Raw genomic sequence first — 23,877 nt, 5'->3', positions numbered from 1 at the left:
CTGCAAAACACAAGAACTTCTGGGAGCATGCATTTCACGCTCGAGCCAACTTTTGGTCGCTCGAGAGGAAGTGTGAGAATGAAGGTGGTCACTCAAGCATAGGATCTGTCGCTCGAGCGTAGAAGTAGAATTCTTGAATTTCCATCTTTGCTTCCAAGCTTCAAATTTAACCCCAAAGCTATAATTCACATCCTTTTGGGCCCAAAACTTGAGCAAATATATGTAAACTTGTAAAATATGAAGGTTTAAAGATCATTTCATGAAATCAAGGCCCAAAAGTATGTCAATTATGCAACATTCAACTTGAAATGTAAGAACATGATGTGAATATGTCATGCATGTATTCATTTGAGTTCATAACTTCCAAAACATGATCACATGAGATATTCCACTCAAAAACATGATGAATTATTAGACCACAACCAAAATATGAACATACATGAGACAAATTCTCAGACAACATGCTCTAAATGCAATGTAATGCACATGCATGTATGTATACTCTATTCTACTACTTCATTAAGCTTAATTCATGCCCCAACTCACTTAATTCTTTTGAATGCATGAGTTAAGCTCCCTAATTACCTAATTAAAGGCTTGATTTCTTACCTTAGGTTCTCAACTCTTTGAATCCTAGTAAATTATTGCTCAATTTCTTCAATTCTCCTTAATTCTCTAGCAACTTCCTTATTTGAAGACTTCTCTCTAGTCTCTCTCTCTCTACACATTTATGTGTGTGTGTGTGAGCTCAAAATGTGTTGGAATGAAAGAAAAGAGTGAGTGATAGCACATAAGAAGCCTTATATAGGTTTACCTAATGATAGTTAATTAAGGCTAATCAAGTGGGCATTAAATTAATCTAATTTAATCGTTCCGAATTGAATTCAATTGAACCTACCATAAAATTCTAAAAATTCTAAATAACACGTAAATCAAGTCAATTTCTGAATCGAATGCCGATAAGGCCTTCAATTTCGCAAATCGAAACGGAAATATGAACAGATCTTCCTATGTTAAATAGATATAAACACAAATAACGTAATGCTCATGTAATTAACTCATAATTTCTTCTTAATTACTTGTTAGGCATACTTAAGCATGGATTAACGTTAATCATGAGTTGGGGTTGTTACATTACTATTCTAGACCTAGATGTAAAGCAGTTGCGGCGCAAGAAAGTGAACTTGGTGAAAGTGCGATAGAACGAGGATGAGAACGATATCACTTGGAAATTAGAAGAAACAGTTTGGTGTATGCACCCGGAACTTTTTGCCTAGTACTCTTTCCTATCGAATCTCGGGATGAGATTCTTTTGAGGTATGTATATTGTAGCGACATTAATTTTTCATAGGTCATTATTTATTTATTATTACTTTATTTTATGTTTGGCTTTATTAATTGTGTGATTACATGAGAATTTAATGTAGTATTTAATTAATTTAATGTGATATTTAATTATATATAATTAATCTGAATATTTATATATATATATATATATAAATAGTGTTTATATATATGTGTATATATATATGTGTTGATCATATATAATATATTTATATATATTGTATTTGTATAATATAATATTATATATAAAAAAAAAGTGTGTTATATTATATAAGAAGTCAATTAGGTTTAAAAGTTCACTTAGATAATAAGAAAACAAATAAATAAATAAATAAAAGAGAAGGTGGTGTGTTATGCAGCAGAGAGCAGTCGGATAATAAGAAAACACACAAATAAATAAATAAAAGAGAAGGTGGTGTGCTATGCGGCGGAGAGCAGCCGAAAGAGAGAGAGAGAGAGAAAAAAAGAGTGATCAAAGGAAAAAAAGAGAGCTCTCAACAAGCAAGCCAGGAGAGAAAGAGGAGAGGAGGAAAAAAAAAAGTTAGGTTTTTTTTTTGTGACTTCATTAATTTTTTAAATATTTTTTTGATCTTTAAAAAATAATTGTGAGTATAAAATTCACTTTTCTTGATTTATGTTTATTTCGTTGTTTTTATTTATTTATTTATTTTTATATATATTTTATGTTGGTTTGATATGGTATTTGTGTGAAGATGATGGTTTGATTTTAGTTATTTTGATTAGTTGTGTATGCAAGGTTTAGGATTTTTATATGGATTTATTTCATGATTGTAATCACACTCATGGACATATGAAATTAAAATAAATTAGGAACCCATAGATAAATTCTTTATACTTTACCATAACTGCATGAATTGTTGTTTTATTTGAGTGTTGGTGAGGAAGAGTATATAAAAAAAAATGTGAGGATTATGGGATTGTTTAAATGCCTTAGGCTTGATACTATTATATTTGTTCTCATGAGTAGATCAGAGATTGTATATATATATATATATTGTTGCGTCATTCTCGTGAGTAGACGAGTGCTTTGATTTACGCGCGTACGTATATGCTAACCATCCGGGGAGTGTGGGTCAAACTCGAGACAATATCCCCGTACAAGTTTGGCTTCGGAGCGGTATTAGGTATACGAGAGGCACATGGGATATATGTGTAGGCCAGAAGTAGAGGCCGAAGTGGTAGAGTTAAGGTACAAAGAATTAAATACGAACTTATATGTATAGTTTGAATTATATTGATTTGTATATCTTGAAAAATAATAAACGACCTCAATAAATTATAAAATTTGAGAAGAGACATGTATACATGATTCTAAACAACTTTTGTGTTTTAATTTTTTATTAAAAATATCGATTAGAACTTGTAATCGGATGATCTTGATTACAATAGTTTTTATTCATGTTAGCAGTGCAGATTTTAGATGTTGTTTTAACCCACAAAACAAGCTCATTTTTATTGATTTCGGATAAACTAGAGTAAAATATTATTCTGCACACTTTTCGTGTTTTGAAATTTTCCGAAAAAAATCATCTTAGGGCAGTTTCTTTTCGTTTTCAGTTTTAGATTTTTCAGTGGAATTCCGTTTAGGTTTTTCTATCAAGTTTTTCTCTCAACCTGTTTAGTTTCTACTTAATTCGTTCATTTTTTTTTTTAGAAAATTTGATTTTGTACAACTTTTGTTATTTAAGTTTTGGTTAATTCGAATTATTTAAGTATGAAACGGTGCATTTTTATATTTCTTCAGTAAGTTACTCATGATTAAATTATACTAACTTTATTTTTTTTGCGAATGGTGGGTCTTACTAACTTTTTTATGCAGGGTTGACCCGCCATATTTTTACGTTTATTTTATTTATTTTATTCTCAATTTATATTTAGTTGTGTACGGACAAGAAACTAAATGTCACCGTATCTCAGGAAACTACCCCTTTGTCTCGACGCCGGTAGAACTACTTGTCTTGTCCCGTAATAAGAATTAATGTACTTTTTGTTGGTGTCTGGTGGACACGTGGGTGTCAAATCTTGTACTCATACCAGTATACTTATATACTGACTCGTTTTGTTTCTTGGCAACTCGAGTGCATTCTGTTTGAACGCAGCCGAGCTTCTTTTGCAAAATTAGTTGGGACTATGGTGGTGAGAAGAAATAACTATGATCGTAGGACATGTCTTTTGGACTTCTTTTGATTTTCTTGAGCTTAGGGTTGACATTAGTTTATGTATTTATTATTTTTTTTATGACCTTAGTATTTTGATAATTTGGCATGGTTTGTAACGTTACATTATTTAAATTATTTTGACTAATTGTTGTTACTTTAATGTTGAAGATATTGGATAATTATAAATTTATGATAAATAGTTTAGTTTGCGTTTATTAATTATTATTATTTTTTTAATCCCCTTATTATCTTTTGAATATGAAAATTTACTTAAAGCTTATGGAAACGAGAACATTTAAATTTTATTTTACCCCTAAAATTTAAATGATGAAATATTAATTAAACTTTAGTTCTAATTTAATATTTAATTATCCAAAATTTTGGACCATGACAACAGTGATAGAGACATGCCGAGAGACAAAAAAGACAAAAAGGAAAATTAATATTCAGTGATATTTAAATAAAAAAAATTAGTATAGATTCATAAAAAAAGCTAAAGAGTTTAATTATTAATATTTATAAAATTTATTACTGTAATTATTTTTTAGAAATTACACTAAATTGTTAACTTCCAAAAGAAAAAAAAACTTAAACTTACAAAAAAAAAGTAATTTTTGATTTAGCAACGCCGCGTAATTATATCTCTAACTAATCATAAATTACTATAGCCTTTATGTTCCCAAATCATTTAACCGAAAATTTAAATTTCATCCATCAATCCCTTCCACCACGAATCAGGATCCTCGGCCGCCCATTTCGGCGGCCGTTCCCAGCAGCCCCCCAAAACGACGTCGTTTTGGGGGTTTTTTCGTATTTTTTTTTTTTTTTTTCTTTCCTTCGTCCTCGTTGCAACGAACCAGAGGGGAGGGAAGAGAGAGAGGGAGGGGAGGGGAGGAGAGGGGAAGAAGAGAGAGAGGAAGGGGAGGGGAGGGGGTCCGGTCGTCGCAGGTCGCCTCGCCTCGCCGTCGCAGGTCGTCGGCTCGCCTCGCCTCCGCCGTCGCAGGTCGTCGCCTCGCCTCGCCTCCGCCGTCGCAGGTCGTCCAGCCGTCCGATCGTCGCCTCGGCTCCGGCCCGCCTCCGCCTCCTCCTCCTCCTCCTCCTCCCCCGGTGAATAAGGCCCCCTCCAGTCCGGCTCTCCCCTCCCCTCCCCCTCTCTCTCTTCTTCCCCTCCCCCTCCCCTCTGGTTCGTTGCAACGACGAAGAAGAAAGAAAAAAAAAATCAAAAAAAATCAAAAAAAACCCCAAAACGACGTCGTTTTAGGGGGCTGCTGGGACGGCCGCCGAGAAGGGCGGCCGAGAATCCGGACTCTTCCACCACCTCACCTCCGCCTCCACCTCCACCAATCATATTATACCTGAAATATCACGTGGCAGTGTTCAGATCACCAAATAACTTCTCCAACCTACAGGAAATCGTTTTCCAAATGGACCAAGGGGTTATATAGTAATTTCAAGTGGACTAAAATGTATACAAGTACGTGGTGGGCACAGCACAAATATTGGCATCAAAAGAGCTTCCAAAATATAAAAAACTGAAAACAAACTCCGAAGAAAGTTGACAAACCCACCATCGATGCACCACCACTTTCCTCGTATACTCTACTAAACAATCAACCCTTTTCCAGCTTGCTTTTTTCTTTTTATTCAGTTTTGATCTCTCTCTTCTGGGTCTCTTTTTTCATTTCCTGTTTTTTGTTGGGTTTTCTTGATTACCCTTTTTTTTTTTTTCTTCTCGTTCTTGATCAACTGTATCGAGTTTGAAAACGATTCAATGCTCTGCAAAAGTGATCGATACATATGGGTTTTTGGTGCTTTTGAAATTTGCTGAGCTCGAGTTTGAAAAGACCCCTGTTTGCATCGCTTTTGTTTTGATCAAGTCCTGGTAAGAGCTTCCTCTTCCATGGATTGTGGATTTTATTATTATTTTGATTGATTGATTGTATGTATGTATTTATGTATGTATGTATTGTGTGTGTCAATTGTAATTTGAGCTATAGCTATTAAAGGTGCACGGCATCTTCCGTTTGGTTGCTGAGAAAACAGACGGAAATTGAAAGAAATTAGTGGAATCTTTAGAAGGGGGAATCTTGACTATGGTTGAAGGGCCATCCTGCCCTGAAGTTTGGAAAGTCTTCAAATTTATATTAAACATTTGATCTGATGACCACTTCACGCATTTGATTATAATTTATATTCTCTCATGGATGTATTCACAAACACATAATAAGCATATCACCTATCAAATTCCCTTGGGTTTGGAAATATATATTTTGAGGGCTCAGCATATAGTCTTTGATAGGCGAAAATGAATCATGTAGTCGACAAATTTAATATGAATGACTTTTTATTTTTCCTCAAAAAAAAAAAGAAAAAAGAGTTATTGCAGTGACAACCAGGAGGAGAAGGAATGCATTGGGTTAGAACATATAATGGTTCATATATTGGAAATAAACTTCTAATTCCGGGTTTCATATATACAAGTATCAGTTAAGTTTGAAAAACAACAATGGCAACCAAGAAAGTCTATATTGAGAATTGGTCTCTAAGATTCAAGTTGTGATCATAATATTAGGCAAGATTTTGTTACAAATTCTTGTAAGACTGTAAAAATATGTGATTAAACATCATGTACATGTAAACACATAGTTAGAATTTAAAGTTGGTAGTAACAAGATTTTTTCACAAGAAGGTCAAGATCTAAATTGCCCACAAATCCAGCACCCAATGCTATGGTAAAGCTTAAATTTTTTTTCTTGACATGAATTAAGCTTTTGGAGTACGCTATGCCTATGTCTCATTTAGTATAGAAACTTGGAGTTGGAACAAAATGTACCTTATTTGTCCTCATATTTAAAAGTTTTTGAAGCTTCAAAGATTAAACCATGTTTCGGGTGTTCAGTTAGTTTTATCTATGACTTGCCATATTCACTACACAAATTTGATCTGTTTACTTCTCAGGCTTCATTATCTGCTCTATGCTATTGTTTTTATACATACTTATTTCCAACAACTTATGTAATTGGGCAGATACACCTCAGGTATTATCTCCTGTCTCCTTTTATTTCGGTAATTGGCAATGGGAGGTGCATTGAGCACGGGTGATGCACCCAAAGATAATATAACAGAAACAAAGCTTGAGGCCAAAATGGTTGAAGCTATGCAGCGAAGAGCATCTGAAGGAAGTTCCATGAAATCATTTAACAGCATAATCTTGAAGTTCCCCAAAATTGATGAGAGCTTAAGAAAGTGCAAAGCTATCTTTGAGCAATTTGGTAAGTGCTCAAACTTGGCCCATACAAAGTAATGTTTTCTGAAAAGGGTATGTTCAGTTGGCAGCAGTTTATTCCCTTTTAACTGATGCTGTAATTCTAGTACGAAATCAAATAATTTAAGCATTGGATGCATTTCATCATCATCTTATGAAATACAAGTTGTTATGTAATTTTGGGTTGTCATTGTGCTTGTTTTGTCTATGACAAATGCTCTCTTTTTCCTTCCTTTCGCCTGCTAAAGAGTAGAACTTGCCTGTTTCCTTTGTAGATGAGGATGCAAATGGCACAATTGATCCAGAAGAATTGAAGCGCTGTTTCCTTAAACTTGAGATTAATTTGCCGGAGGAAGAAATCAATGATCTCTTTGAGGCATGTGATATATATGAGAATTTGGGAATGAAATTTAATGAGTTCATTGTGCTTCTCTGCCTTGTCTATCTTCTGAAGGAGAATCCCACTGCCCTTCACGCTGTATCCAGAATACTATACTGCATCTATATTTTATCATTTTAGATGGAACCATTTCTTTTAGCTGATTCATACAACAGATCACAATTGACTTGTAGATATAGAATGCAATATTTGCACCCTTTCCTCATTGTAGACTAGCGTATGTCGTACAACATGTTAATCTGAATATCTATGTCAGCGTCATTGTTTTCCAAGTTTCTTGCTGTTGGTTTTATGTCAAAATATCCATCACTTGCTGTGACATATATGTACAAAACAACTTCATTTGCTTTTTAACTGTTTAGCTGGTCATATACGTCTCGTTATTCTCCTAGAATTTGTTGTTATGTTGGACTTATTTTTGTTACCATTTATAATCCAAAAGACAATGAAAAAGTTGGTTGTCGTCTAGCCATCCCTGTGAGAAACATTAGTGGCAAATCTGTGTTTGTATCTCTTTGTCTATTGTTATCTTCCATGACATGTTTAGAAATCACGGATGGGGATGCCAAGCCTGGAGGCCACATTCGAAACACTTGTTAATGCGTTTGTGTTCTTGGACAAGAACAAGGATGGTTATGTAAGCAAGAGTGAGATGATTGATGCGATAAATGAGACCACTACAGGGGAGCGCTCATCTGGTCGAATAGCCATGAAAAGATTTGGTCAGATCTCTCTCTCTCTCTCTCTCTCATAAACATGCATGACGTATGTAATAGATCAAAAGAAAATCTTCATCTTCAGATCATCAACATTCATTCAATAGTTCCTCATAAAAGATCAATTTTGATAGAGCATACGGTAACTGTTGTAATGCTACTGGCTAGAAGTATTTGGACTAATGAACCAATGAAATTTCATGCGTTTCAACAATCTAAAAACATATAAATGCTTTCATGTGGATTGGGGGGTTGATCTTCTTAGATGCTTTTCTTAAACAAACTTTCATGTTCATCTCTTCATTTTCTTTAATGTATATTGTTCAAGTCGCTCAGTCTTGTCTAATTGTTGCAGAGGAGATGGACTGGGATAGAAATGGAATGGTGAACTTCAAGGAATTTCTTTTTGCTTTCACTCGTTGGGTTGGTATTGATGATATCGAGGATGACGAAGAAGGGAAAGAGAATGTCTGAATTCAAAATTTTAGAGCATCGTTGTCTGTCTATCAACAGTGATTATGACCTGCACAGCTAAAGCTTCTCATATCTGTCAAACCCGCAACAAGGTGAATATATAAACATGCAGGATCAAATCACAATTCTCCCCTAAAGTTTGTATTGTAAATGGTCTTTAAAGACTCTTTTTGAGTTCAGTAGAACCTCTTGCATTTATATTCAGTAGTGACATAAACAGAACTACTTCATGCTTGGAAATGTTTGTCTGTTCGGCTCACCTCTCTCGTGTTCGGATCCATTGGAGGGGAAAGCATTGCTTTTGTAGAGTTGACTAGGGTTTGCTTTTTAGGAATTGTTTTCAAGGACAAGGAGACTTCAGAGATTCTAGCCTTCATTGTTGTTCTGAATGAACCAGATTGACAGACAAATTGGCAGTTGAGACAATTTTTTTTTTAACTAGTTAAGGCAAATTGATACAAAGAATTAAATTAGTCTCAATACTTGACAAAAATAACAGTGAAGAGACTAAAGTGAGATTTTAGTAGACATGCAAAGAGTAAAATAAAATTTTGATAAAATTATAAAAATGTTGATAAATGAAGAAAAATATCATGGCTCACATTCAAATTTTATAAAAGTCAAATTGACTATTATAATTAAAAAGTAAAAGGGTTTAAGTAATATTTTAGTGAAAATATTAAGATAAATAAGTGTAATTAAATTAACCCATTATTATATACAATTGTAACTTCATCTGGAATGTACGCTGAGTTCTTGTAAAAAGAAACATAACTAAAAAAATTACGTTGACCACTTTAAGTACTAATAAATTAACACTAATTTTATAATTTTGATATAATTACATAACATTTTTTAAAATATTAAAACAGTAACATGTTTGTTCATACCATTGCCAAAGTATAAAAATGATGATATTATTTTTTAGATAAAAATATTTATTTTATCTTTCATTATTGTGCACCTAAACACTGACACTCCATATCTTAATAACCGAACGTACTAATTTTATCATTTCCATTAACATGTTTATAATTTATGAAAAGTCAATGTAATTTCATCAAAATAATCAGGCCAATTATAATTTTAGTATTATTAGAGAGACATCAGTGTAATTAACAGAATTATTTAATAATCCCAAAACACCACGTGATCATATTTCGAGTCAATCACCAATTACTTAACCCCATATTATTCTCTCATTCCCAACATAAATCATGAACTCCTATCCCAATCTACCAATCACAATCTTATGAAACACCACATATTCATATTCCGAGAATACTGAATAATTACCGGTAATTAACCGTAAAAGAAAGCAATAAAAGATTTGAATCCCAAATAGAGGCCAACTATAATGCAGAAGGCCATTTCTGTAGTCAATGAAAAATAAATCAATTTAAGAAGAAAAAATGTTTTCCAACCTAACAAGACAATACCAAAATCTTACCTAAGCCATGACTACAATCACCATAGGCTATTGAAAATATTTTCTGACTAGACAAACAGATTAACTCTAATATAAAAGGTTATTAGTAGGGGGCTAGAATCACACTGAAATTCAAAATAAAAATTGACGAAAAAAAAAGAAAGAAAAAAAAGAAGCTATATGTTCAACACATCTAAGTACACCATCTCCACTTGAAAGCACAGAACACTACATTCCCAAGTAACATTTACCTAAATAGATCACCACTCACCTCACTCTGTATACAAAATACGTCAACTCGGAATTCTCGACTCTATCAAAACTGTAATCACACGCTTACAATAAATCCAATAATACAATACAAGGACGATCTTGGAGACACAATGTTCTAACCAAAACTGCCTAAAGAAACAACATCCGGAAGCAAACCCCTAGACCCGGATGGTCCTTTTTACCATGACATATATATATATATATATACCGTCTCATTAAAACGCCCCCAAATAGAAGATGCACACACACTTCATAATCTATCATTATAGAAACACGTTAGAACTGGCACGCAAATGGTGCCAGTGCCCCGATGGCAGTTGGAGGCATTGGCTTGGCCCAGCAGCAACACCTATGGTGTGGAAACTGCTGTTTAATGGCAGAGACTATAACACACAAGCTCCAAAAGCCCACTAATAAAAGAGACCCCACCCATTTACCCCCTAGTCTTGGCCCTCTTCATACCGAGGCTGTTGTGGAAGGGGGATACAGAACCCGACATTTGAGAACCTTCATCACGAAGTGTACCATTGAGCATTGCAAGCTCTCGGAGCTGTTGTTTCTTGTAGAAATCCTGAGATTCATCCTGCATAAAAGAAGATGAAAGTTAATACAGATGATAGTATTCCAGGAAACATAGCCAATCAGGGTCGCCCGGGGGGTGGGTGGGTGGGTGTGGAGAAGAATAAGTTACCACAGGCTTGAGCAGATCTTCAAGTATTTCACGCGCTTGCATTAAACGAGCATCAACTATCTCTACTGGCAATTCTGCCTCAACAAGTATGTGGAGAGGTTCATTCAGATGCTCATACCCAGGTTTCCCCCGCATCATCTCTTCCTTCAAGTCATAAACATAATAAATTACATTTTCAGAACAAGGAAACAGAAGTAAACACAGATGTACAAAATGATTCGAATTATTTATAAACTGGGTTCCTGATTGAGTTAAACAATATACACAGAGTGAGGCATGTATCAGTAGAAAGAGGAATAGCAAGAATTCACTGTACATATTTGCCATCAATATTACTATACAAATTGATTTCAGTTGCTGAAATTGGCTGCTATATAAAAAATCAAAATTCCTAAAAAAAACAAATGCTAGAGCATCACACTGTTCTCTTGATTAAAGACCCATGGGGAAGAAATTATAAAAAGTAATTCAGAGTAAAATAGAACATTTAGAGAGAAAAAAATGCAACACCCATCAATATGAATAGACAAACCATGTTAACTTCATGATCGGACAAGGTATTAAGAACTATAATGTAATGGTTAATTGCAGCATCTAATGAAAGTTCACAGTTTCTACAAGTAAAATTACAGGCATGTAGAGCTGTTGTGATCCCCAAAAAAAAATTCTCTACTTTTTGGTTGAGGTCAGAAGAAATTGGAAACCTGATCAATATTGTAGACTATCATACAAACAAAACTCTCTGGAAATGATATCAGGAAATGGATACCACTAAAAAGAAATAAATAATTGAATTGAAAATGAGATGAAGATAGCATAAGTTAAGAACATGAGCATAGCCCATGTCACACCTATAGCTTTCGTTTAGAGAGAGAGATTAAAAGTGTGGCATTGCTCCATTCAGTATGCAGAATATTATGGTTTCAGCATTTCATGTATTAACACATCAAACCATAAAACACTTCAGAAAGTATCCAAGAAACACAAGCATTCTGGTTGAAAAGACAATCAAAATTACCTTAACGGGATCCTTGATGCTGCCACGTCCTCTGATTAGAACACGGCACTCAGTACTTGCCTCTACTCTCTTGAGTGAGTTCCCTCTAGGACCAAGGAGGCGGCCAACAAAATTGAACTGCAACAGCAAGTGGGTAACAGGAAATCAAACATGAAATGCAGTAAACTACACCATGAAAAAGATGCAATGGAATAAGAGAATAACTCGTACATTAGGATATTGATCAACTGGGATATCCACCCTCATTGTTCTCTTCACTATAAGACCAGATGAACTGCCTTGAGAACCAAGCCAGTTTTGTGCAGATGAGGGCTGCAATAAACCTGACATCTGTGTAATAAAAACACAGACAATGTTAAAAGAACTTAAAAGATAGATACAGCTGTAATACTGTTTTGTAAAGCAAGAACTACCGAATTTCCAAAAAACTATCACAAAGAAAAGTACCTTAGAACTGCTGAACATTGAAATAAAGATAACCCACAGAAGTAAATAGGTGCACCTCAACATATATATGAATGGAACACCAAAAACATATGCTCGCGTTTGAGCACAAATCATAGAAGAGCTTGAACTTATTCCTATAAATCTGAAACCAGACTCCAGAGTATTGAAACCAAGATATATACATCATTTTGCAAATATTACCAGGTCTCATGACTTTTGTTTTGTTTTGTTTTGGTTAATTTTTTCTTTGCATTCAGATGATAGCATATTTAACTATTGTATCAGCAACATAATAAATTAGACGCTTCTTAGAACCCAAAACCAATGAATTGGTCTCTGCCAATAGGTATCCCCTTGTAATGTACACCACTAAACACCATGTTAATTGAGATGTCAGGAGTAAGAACAAAAGTCCTCCAACTGTCTGTCTCAGCCCTTATAGGTAAATGTCCTGTCCAAGATCGAGTTAACTATCTAGTTATGGTGGATTAGGACACTTGATTAAATCTATGTGTTATTCTTAATGATGTTAGCCTCAAACTAACCGTCATGAAAGACACGGAATTTCAGTACAAGCACTCAAATAGACTAATGAAGTTAGAATGAAGTGTTTAAAAAATGAGTCAGGAATGCTTCTGAAAAACAGTAAAATTAGATGGAACAAAAGGTTATGTTAATAGTTAGTATCCGTACTTCTGATTGAAACGGTGATGCCCATCTGTTCACAGTGGCTCCTCCATTTGAAAATATTCCTCCTGAAGCCAGGGGGCTAGCATGTTCAAGCCCACTTTGATCTAAAACTGACGCATTCCCCAACAGTGTGGTTACACGCAATATTTCTGCTCCAAAAATGTCAATTTTCAAGAATAAAATGTACCAGTTAGCATTTGTTAACAAATTAGTCAGCAGTCACCACAAAATCGACACACTACACTGATTGTTTACTGGGTTAGTCATAATCAATGCTTCCCCCTATGTGACAAACTCAAATCTTTCAAAAAGAATGTACCCTGGTAGAAAATGAGAAAAAAACATGTAGTTAAGCTCTATCCTATTATAACTGAATGGTCAATACTCATTCACAAAAGATTTGACAAACTTAACATAATTATTGATATGTGAAGAAGGGTGCATAAGAAATTACATCTCCAATAAATCAGCTGCTTATTTAAAAAATGCACAATCTTAAACATCTTACAACAAAGTTTGACAACTTTAAATAAAATATTATTATGAGATATCACTATTCAAATATAAATTGGAGGAACAAAAGGTTTCAACAGCAAAAGATAAAGATTAGGAAAAAGAACCCAAAAAAAAAGAAAAGAAGAATAATTAACTATTTAACAATACAAAGTAATTCCAATCCAAATAATACTACTTCACTTGAAGTACCTCTTTTTGCTAAGATAAAAGCATCCAGACATACAAAACTCGAAACTCACAAAACTGAAGGCCAAAGATCCAGAAATGCAAACAATTTTCTCAACCAGAAAACAAGTTCCAAGAGACCGCCAAAAACCCCTCAATTCTACCTTGTAACATTGTAGGAAAATCCTATCATGTAGAGGTTAAAAGGGCTCATCTTTTTAGCTCCCCAAAATTATATAGGATAGCCTCATTTTTTGTCCCATCAAAACCATCCCACACAAAAGGCTTGAACTACGCAGCCTTAGCTAGAGTGGCTCATCCTCGTTAGAGAAGGGGTGTGGAGCCTGCCACTGGCCCACGTGCTACCTACCCAGGTCGGCACATGTCAAATTCCTTTGAAGATAAAATGATGGAGTCGCCACAGTGAACCTAATGTGAAGAGCCTGAACGTCTGTACCCACAAGATCCCATTATTCAATCAAAATGATCACGAGAACCCTGCACAGAAATCTATCCCCAAGATCCATCAGGTGACTAAGCGGCCCTTTTCACTTTCACTTTCACTATCACTTTTTCTCAAGGATTAAAAAAAACGATCACATAACAATCGGAACAATAAAAGGATCTATGTTGACCAACCAAACTCCCAGTTTGTGAACTTCCTTTTTACCATCTACCATCTTCAATTTCAGTGATCCAACTCCTTGTTATACACTAGCATTTTCCATCCAGTGCAATCATCAGCTTCTCACATCTACATTTCTTTCTCATATTGTTGCTCATCCATCATAAATCCCTCCATATTATCACACTAGCTTTTTGTATGAGTTTCTCAATTGCTTAGTATTTGACCTGTATAGCAATATTGACACTGCAATACTCTGGTAAATTTTCCCTATAATTTGATCATACAACAGTTTTCAAGCATTTCTTCACTTCATTGACATTAATGGAATTGGAAGGACAAAATCCTCAAGCATCCCCTCATTAATAATAGTATCCTCTAGTATCCCCAGATTGGTGGGTTTCAATGATTGTTTCATTACAACAAGAAAATAGTAACCTTAATTAACATAAGCGAATGAAACTAAATAACTCAACCAACTTTGTAACTAAAGCGAACATATAACGCAAAAAACTTAATGAGATAAACATACTTGGTAAACTCAGACTTAGGGGCTTCTAACAACATCAATTTGCCTTATGCAGAACAAATATGGAAGTCCAAACTTCCATTCACAAGAGTTGAGCAAATGCAACATCAAATGTTTGAAATATGTGGTCCTAATGCTGCTAACCTACGGCTATAGGAGACTAAAATGGACTGCATCTTTACTTTGCCCTCATGGGAATGTTTTTAATCTTGATGACTTTTATAGTTGACTCTTTATGGAACCCATGGGAGTCACCCTCCTTCTTCTTTCAGCTTTTCATCTATTCTCCCATGACAAAATATATAAAACAAAATCTGAAAACCTTACCCAACTTTTCCAATAACGTGTGTAACAACAATGGATTTCCACACTCACCCTGATTCAACAAACGATAACTATGAGGAAGCACGGCCATAAATGGACTAATTTTGTGACGCTCTGCAAGTAGCTCAGAGAGATACCTGTAGAAAAAAACAATGGTACAAATAAAGTTAATTGTGCAGTTATTGATAGGAACAATGCATATAAGCACCTAAGCATGATCATAATCATGATTGTGCCTTTCAAACCAAAATAAATAACACTAATAAAACAACGCCCAAAAAACATAAAAGGAGCGACGAAATGATAACACAATGAATTTTTCTTTTGAATTATCCCACTAAGTTTTTGTATGTGATTGTTTAACAGAATTCCATCATCATCAAAGGAAATGGAAGCCAACAGCAACAACCACCAAAAAAAAAAAGGTCTAAATTTAAAAGAGTGTCTTCCTAGCTCCTAACGCTAATCCATTCCACTAGAGAGATTTGATACCATTTTTTCTTTCATGCTGCTATTTACCTTCTCGAGATCCGATTTTTAATTTTTATTTTTAAAAAGGCAGTAAATTTGGCAGATCAATTTAGTTGCTTGCATCACCATGTATGTAAGGAGCACATTATTAATCATCATCACACACTAATACCAACTGGACAACAAACACATCTCTTGCAATAACAAGGTTAAATTCCCTGATTTCCAGGTGCGTGAAGCATATTGTCAATAGTTCACAAGAGAAAGCACTTTTGCTTTTGTAGCATTAGGCCGATTAAAAATAATAATTTCAAAGACGATTTAAAAACAACAAAAACAACAAATTACTGAGAGCTATAAATAAACACAATCCTAAAACCAAAATCTTCAGATCTAATACCAAAGGGGAAAATCACGTTCGATCTCAAAACCACCACACCATTAGCAAACAAATGTAATGGTGATATCATCAATTCTTACACGACAGATCACAAAATTTAAATCACAAATAACAACAAAAAAAAAAAAAGGAAAAATAGTCGGATCAATAATTGATTAGTGAAATTGAGGAAGATCTAGAGAAAAAAGTTAGTGGATATGCAGGGGAGGGGAGGGGAGGGGACGTACTTGTCTTGGTCGACGAGGGTGAGGGTGAGGGTGGAGGAGGAGGAGGAGCGGAGACCGGCGATGTGAGGAGAGTGAGGGGCGGAAGGAGAGGGGGAGTAGGCCATATACCTGCCGGAAGACATGATCAGATTGACCACCAACGACCAACCACTCTCTCTCTCTCTCTGATTTAGCGTCGGTGGAAGAAAAGCAGTTGTATTTATTTCAAGGTCCGAACTCCAAAGACCAGGACATTACTACTACTAGTGTGTGTGATTGAGAGAGATATACGCATGTATCTACCCACCGTCTCTCTCTCTATATACGCATGTATATCTACCCACTCTCTCTCTCTCTCTCTCTCTCTGCTACTGTAACAGTCCAGTTGAGCTTTTTGCCTATTTTGGCAGAAAAAAAAAAAAAAAATCTAATAAATAAATCACCACTTCTTTCGATTTTTTTTTTTTTTTTTTTTTTTTTTTTGAGAATTATGATTTATAAGTCCTTTTTCAAACACTTATGGTAGGCTAAACCTTGTGTAATTTTTTATAGAGTCTCAAGTTCTATTTAAATAGAAATGTATTCTATAAGATCCTACATAAACGTATCGCAACGTGACACTTACATAAACGTGACGTGACGTAACACCTATATAGACGTAACGTAACGTGATACATATATAAACGTAACGTAATGTGACACCTACATAAACGTAACGTGACACCTATATAAAAGTAATGAGTTTTTATTTTTTCAAATTGAATGTGAAAATGTTGTTAGTTTATATTGATATCACGTTACGTTTCTTATAAATATGATTTATGGAAACATTCAATTTCTTATATATAGTTTTACTATTATTTATGATATTAACAACTAATATTGAGGGTAAATGTATCAACAAACTTCCCACAGGACTTATGAAAACATAAATTTTTTAGTAAGACCATATGTAGCATAAGCCTCTCTAATAGAACTTATAAATAATTTTTTTTTTTTTTTTTTACTTTAGTGACATTTTAAAAAATTATATTAATTTTTTTTTATCCATCGAGATAAGACGAATTTAAAAAATATATTTTTTAAAAAAAACCTAGAAAAAATCACTAAAGACAAAAATAAAATTAAAAAATTTGCTTATTTTTTTGAATTTTTTTAAACAAATTATAGGGTGCGTTTAATTTAGTTTTACAATTGTGATTTAAATGTGGAGTTGTAATTTAAATGTGAAGTTATGAGCTGAGTTTTGAAATGAAAAAATATATTTGTTTATGAGTTTTGAAAAGAGTTTTAAGTTGTATTTCGAAATTTTTTAGATTTATTTTTTAACAATATTTAAGAAAATTTATTTTTTTTATTTTAAACATATAATTGTTATTTTAAAATATTTAAATTTTAAATATTTTATTTTATTTTGTAAATATTTTAATTTTTTTTAATATTTTAAATTCAAAACACAATTTCACACTTAAATCGTAACCAAACTTATAACTCAAAACTCAATTCAAAAATTATTTTCAAAACTCATAATCAAACATATAATTCAAAACTCATAACCAAACTCTTTTCAAAACTCTAAAAAAAATTTATTTTATTTTATTTTATTTTTAATTATTGGCCAAATAATTTGTTATGATTTATATATATGGCGATGCAATTTTTTTAAGGGAAAGTTATTTATAAGTCCTATTAGGAAGACTTATGCTACATATGATCCTACTAAAAAATTTATGTTCTCATAAGTCCTGTGAGAAGTTTGTTGACACATTTATCCTCAATATTAGTTGTTAATATCATAAATAATAGTAAAACCATATATAGGAAATTGAATGTTACCATAGATCATATCTATATAAACGTAACGTAATGCGACACCTATACGTAACATGACACCTACATAAACATAACATGACACCTATGATCTATGGTAACATGCAATTTCCTATATTGCATGTTACCATGGATCATATCTACATAAACGTAATGTAACGTGACACATATGATCTATGGCAACATTCAATTTTCTATATAGGAAATTGAATGTTTACCATAGATCATATCTATATGAACGTAACATAATGTGACACCTATGATCTATGACAATATTCTAGGAAATTGAATGTTGTCTTAGATCATATTTATATGAATCATAACGTGACACCAACATAAACCAGTAACATTTTCACATTCAATTTTAAAAAATAAAAACTCATTAAGTTTGCGAAACGTAACATGACACGTTACGTTACGTTTATGTAGGTGTCACGTTACGTTTATGTAGGTGTCACATTACGTTACGTTTATATAGGTATCACGTTACGTTACGTTTATATAGGTGTCACGTTACGTTACGTTTATGCTACATATGCTTCTACTAAAAAATATTTGCTCCCATAAGTCATGTGGGACGTTTGTTGACACATTTACCCTCAATATTAATTGTTAATATCATAAATAATTCTAAAACCATATATAAGAAATTGCATGTTATACCATAGATCATATCTACATAAACGTAACGTAACGTGATACCTACATAAACGTAACGTGACACTTATAATTTATGGTAAACATTCAATTTTCTATATAGGAAATTGAATGTTGCCATCGATCATATCTACATAAACGTAACGTAACGTAACACCTACATAAACGTAACATACAATTGATCATATTTATATGAATCATAACGTGACACCAACATAAACTAGCAACATTTTCACATTCATTTTAAAAAAATAAAAACTCATTAAGGTTGCGAAATGTAACGTGACACGTTACGTTACGTTTATGTAGGTGTCACGTTACGTTTATGTACATGTTACGTTACGTTACGTTTATATAGGTGTCACGTTACGTTACGTTCATGGAATACATTCCTATCTAAATAAGACTTGAGACTCTATAATAAATTACACAGGACTTAGTCTACCATAAATGTCTGAAAAAAGACTTATAAATAAGTTTTCCTTTTTTTAATTTAAAAAATTAAAAATTTAAAAAGTAAAAAAATATTAATAAAATATTAAAATACTAAAACATTTAAAAATATATTTATTAAATAAAATAAAGTATTTAAAATAAAAATTATATATTTAAAATATTAAAAAAATAAATTTTTATAAATTTTTAAATATTTACAAAATATATTTAAAAAATACAGCATACAAATGTATGAAATACAATACATATTAAAATAAATAAATATTTAAAATATAAAATATTTACCCTAAAAAAATAAAATTAAGAAAAAATTTACATATTCAAAAAAATAAATCCAAAAAATATCAAAATACAACTCAAAACTCAAAATACAACTCAAAACTTAATTCAAAACTTATAACTAAACAAATTTTCTCTTTTCAAAACTGATAACTCAAAATTCTTCACGCTCAAAACATTATTCTAAAAATATTTTTAAAAAATAAAATAAATATCAATGTGTTTGGTTTGAGTTTTCTGGATTAAATTTTTTGAAAACTGACTTTTTTAATTTTCGTGTTTTTTTTTTTTAGTGAATATTTTTTAAATTTTAGACATTTTTTTACTTTTTTAGATGCACCTTACTTAGATGTATTTAAAAAGTAAAAAATTTGTGAAAAAATATTTTAAAAAATTAATAAATACATAAAAATATAAAAAATGTACTGAATTCTTTTTTTTTTTTTTGTATTTTTGGTATTTAGTGAATTTTTTTAAAAACAATTACAATTTTTTGCTTTTTAGGTGTATTTATGCTAGATGTGTCTAAAAAGTAAAAAAAAAATTGCTTAAAATATTTTTAAAATTCAGTAAAAAAAAAACACAAAAAATAAGAAAGTAGAATTTTTTGAAAAGTGTTATTTGAAAAATGGAAACAAGTTTTTTGATATTTTTTTTTTTAAATAGAGTTATGAAAAGAGTTGTTTTGAACTGTGAGTTTGGTTATGAGTTTTGAAAATAATTTTTAAATTGAATTTTGAATAGTTTTAAATTGTGTATTTATTTATGGGTTTTGAAATTTTTTTATTGGAATCACAATTTCAAAACTAAACCAAATCCAGGCATAATTTTTCAGTTCATTTTATTGAACTGAATCTAAAAATCTTGAACTTTTAAATTTTTTTAAAAAAATCACCAAGGTCGAAAATAATAATAAATAAAAAAGTCATTCCCAAAACCCTCCGAAATTAGAGTGGTTGATAATTTTTTTTTTTATATTGGTCATTTTAACTATTTTAACAAAATGAATAGAAAAACAAAACCAAAAAAAAAAATAGGATTTAAGTTTTAATGAACTAAATTTCAAATTTTGTGTTTTATCAATTTAAATCATAATTTTTTGATTTATTTTTAATATAAATTATCATCTATTTTTTTTTAATTAAACCTGTTGGAAAAATATGTATATATATATATTAGTCATTAAATTCAATAATAATGAATAATTTATACATTTTCTGTACGCTTATATTGAATTTAATAATTAAAATAAATATTTTTTTTTCTTACTTAACGAAAATAAATGGATGGTTTAAATTGAAAATAAATCAAAATATTAAGGTTTAAATTGATAAAACTAAAATTTTATTTTATCATAAAACTCAAACTCTTTTTTTTTTGTTTTGTAATTTTTCCAAATTTAAATAAGTTGACGTAATTGCCTATAACTTTTTAACTCATATAACTGTGTAAATCAAAATTTGTAATTTCTCATAATTTTAACAATACGCGATTCATACATGTATACAACGCTGGTATTATTACTAAATGATTGTACATATCTCAATTATCAATGGAGTTGAATCAAATGTTTTCCAAATATGATTTCATCAAATTATTAATAAATTAGTTAAAATTAGGAGGGAGCGTGGTCTGGATTATGATAAAATTAAGACTAATCCGTCATCTACAGTTCTTGAAAAATTGAAATCAATTTAATCCGTTTAAATCGTGGAATCAATCTAAACAAATCAATTTAAACACTGATTGAATTGGTTTAGGACCGCGGATTCACATAATTAAATAACAAAAAATATATATATATAATATTTTAATTTTATAAAAACATAAACATAGCATCATATTAATTTCACAATAACATGTTTTTCCATAATAACGACATACTGTTCTACAATTTAAATAACCATAAGAAAACTGGTTCTACTATAAGTATTTAGACTATTACAAATTAAAACTAAAAACTAACAAATAAAAGCAATAAAAAAAGATATTATGCGAGTTTAGGTTTGGGTTTAGGTTTTATATGGAATAAGAGAAGATACTATATGAGAGAGTGTATAATATAAACATAGGCTATTTGTATACGGTCTGGATTGGTTCTAATCAGGAACCGATCCGTGGACTACGGATTTTCAAATTTTCAATCTAGAACCTAACCATGGATTCAAAAAATTAATTCAAACCTACCGAATTGATCTGAATCGAATTGAAATATGAATTTCATGAATTCTTTACCCAGCTCTAGTTAAAAGCTACTTTTATTTGAAAATTAAGATTTTAATTACCTAGATTTGTTTATGTACGGGGAGCAAATATTCCGCAGAACCCGTACTCCTTTCTACAAAGCTCCTTGTCTGTCCAATCGACTTGCAAACACAATGGCGGTGTGTGGCCGGAAAAGCCCTCCGACGGTCAAGTTAGCACACACTCAGGGATCTAGAGAGAGGGGAGAGAGTTGAGTGTTTAGGTTGTTCTCACCAAATGATGTTCCATCCCTAGCATGGGGGGCGCAGACACGCTTATATACTTTCTGCGTCCAAATCTGCTCCCATTAGTCTCTTGACACGTGGTGCTGCTCTTTCATCTGTCAGCACAAATCTTGCAATCACCACCTAACCAAACCGTAGGCTATATTAGCGGAGCCCAGCAGACCGGCGGAACCACCTTGGCTTTTCACGACCGCGCTGCGCAGCGTACCCGAATGCTCCACTCGCCGAGCTCCAGAACGACCGAGCTCGGTTGCATTTCGGCAAAGCCGAGTTCAAGAAAGGTCGAGCCAGCAAACCGAAGGCCTTCCTGTCGCGCTAAACACGTGAACCGTGGAATCCAGAATGGCAGGCAATCATCTCAGCCGAGCAACTCGAGTAGCTCGGTTTTCTACATAGACAAACCCAAGTCGCTCAGTCCCAACATGGTCCTGGGCCTCAACCAAGCAAAACCTTATCTGGACGAGCCCAAGCTATCACGGCCCAAACATGCTCGGACCTTTTTTTAGCCCGGTCATTACCACGGCCCAAAGCCAGATTATGAAATATCTCTCACAATTGCCCCTTAATTATGTCCGCATTTGCATGACTGGAATTACATTACAAGGCCAGGCTAAACTTTTCACTCGGTGGTTCACTTTGCTCGGTCGCGCGAGCAAGGTCAGCTTGGCGACTTTCTTCTTGGCGAGCAAGATCAGCTTGGCAAGGAACTCCAAGGTCGGCAAGCAAGGTCCGCTCGGCGACTTACTTCTTGGCGAGTAAGATCAGCTCAACAAGGAACTCCATGGTCGGTGAGCAAGGTCCGCTCGGTGACTTACTTCTTGGCGAGCAAGATCAGCTCAGCAAAGAACTCCAAGGTCGGCAAGCAAGGTCCGCTCGGCGACTTGTTTCTTGGCGAGCAAGATCAGCTCGGCAAGGAACTCCATGGTCGACGAGCAAGGTCTGCTCGGCGACTTGCCTCTTGGCGAGCAAGATCAGCTCAGCAAGGAACTCCATGGTCGGCGAGCAGGGTCCGCTCGGTGACTTCCTTCTTGGCGAGCAAGATCAGCTCGGCAAGGAACTCCAAGGTCGGCGAGCAAGGTCCGCTCAGCGACTTACTTCTTGGCGAGCAAGATCAGCTCGGCAAGGAACTCCAAGGTCGGCGAGCAAGGTCTGCTCGGCGGCTTGCTTCTTGGCGAGTAAGATCAGCTCGGCAAGGCACTCCACGGTCACCGAGCAAGGTTTGCTCGGTGACTTGCCTGTTGGCGAGCAAGATTAGCTCGGCAAGGAACTCCATGGTCACCGAGCAAGGTCCGCTAGGCGACTTGCCTCTTGGCGAGCAAGATCAGCTCGGCAAGGAACTCCATGGTCGACGAGCAAGGTCCGCTCGGCGAATTGCCTCTTGGCGAGCAAGATTAGCTCGGCAAGGAACTCAAAGGTCGGCGAGCAAGGTCCGCTCGGTGACTTGCATCTTGGCATCAAGATCAACTCGACAAGGAACTCAAAGGTCGGCGAGCAAGGTTCGCTCGGCGACTTACTTCTTGGCGAGCAAGATCAGCTCGACAAGGAACTCTAAAGTTGATTAAAACCATCAACAAACCTCTTGTTGAGTAAAATCCATCCGGCTAGGAATTCCAAAGTTGATAAAACCATCAACAGACCTTTTGCCGAGTAAAACCCGTCCGACAAGGAATTTCAAAGTTGATAAAAACCATCAACAAACCTCTTGCTGAGCAAAATTCGCCCAGCAAGGAATTTAGATCTTTCTATCCAAATGACTGTTAGTTGCCCCTTGGACCGCACTAAATCCGCTTGGCGAGGCAAAAATATAACAACTTTCAAGAAAATGGTCTACTTGTTTCATTGCGCCATTGACAAAAAGGGTTACAAAAACAGAACTAAGAACAAAACTTTAGATTGGCAGAGTTTGATGTTCTGAAAATAGATCGGCCATTCACATTCCGCTAGTTTTATGCCCATTTTCCTCGGACTTCTTATAAACGTCTTCCAAAAACCGAACTCCCTAT

General features: G+C 33.8%; 2 protein-coding genes across 3 annotated transcripts; one reads left to right on the top strand and one right to left on the bottom strand.

Moving 5' to 3' along the window:
• Window positions 1-4,992: 4,992 nt before the first annotated feature.
• Window positions 4,993-8,789, top strand: LOC114314760 (putative calcium-binding protein CML21). Its single transcript, XM_028261237.2, has 5 exons — window positions 4,993-5,406; window positions 6,552-6,796; window positions 7,065-7,267; window positions 7,737-7,911; window positions 8,261-8,789. The coding sequence occupies exons 2-5, from the start codon at window positions 6,601-6,603 to the stop codon at window positions 8,377-8,379; spliced, it is 693 nt and encodes a 230-aa protein (XP_028117038.2). The 5' UTR covers window positions 4,993-5,406; window positions 6,552-6,600; the 3' UTR covers window positions 8,380-8,789.
• A 1,200-nt stretch (window positions 8,790-9,989) lies between these two features.
• Window positions 9,990-16,571, bottom strand: LOC114314761 (KH domain-containing protein At5g56140). 2 transcript variants are annotated; one of them, XM_028261240.2, is made up of 7 exons: window positions 16,185-16,571; window positions 15,138-15,223; window positions 12,931-13,076; window positions 12,001-12,120; window positions 11,791-11,907; window positions 10,773-10,916; window positions 9,990-10,664 (listed from the first exon to the last, which is right to left on the bottom strand). In XM_028261240.2, the coding sequence occupies exons 1-7, from the start codon at window positions 16,304-16,306 to the stop codon at window positions 10,515-10,517; spliced, it is 885 nt and encodes a 294-aa protein (XP_028117041.1). In that variant the 5' UTR covers window positions 16,307-16,571; the 3' UTR covers window positions 9,990-10,514. The 2 variants fall into 2 exon arrangements, with proteins under 2 accessions (XP_028117041.1, XP_028117040.1); XM_028261239.2 differs by having other exon boundaries at window positions 15,090-15,223; window positions 16,185-16,562.
• Window positions 16,572-23,877: the final 7,306 nt, after the last annotated feature.

Source organism: Camellia sinensis, chromosome 8, assembly GCF_055761805.1.
Source record: "Camellia sinensis isolate YWXY chromosome 8, ASM5576180v1, whole genome shotgun sequence".
NCBI lineage: Eukaryota > Viridiplantae > Streptophyta > Magnoliopsida > Ericales > Theaceae > Camellia > Camellia sinensis.
This window is presented reverse-complemented; position numbering and strand designations above follow the sequence as displayed.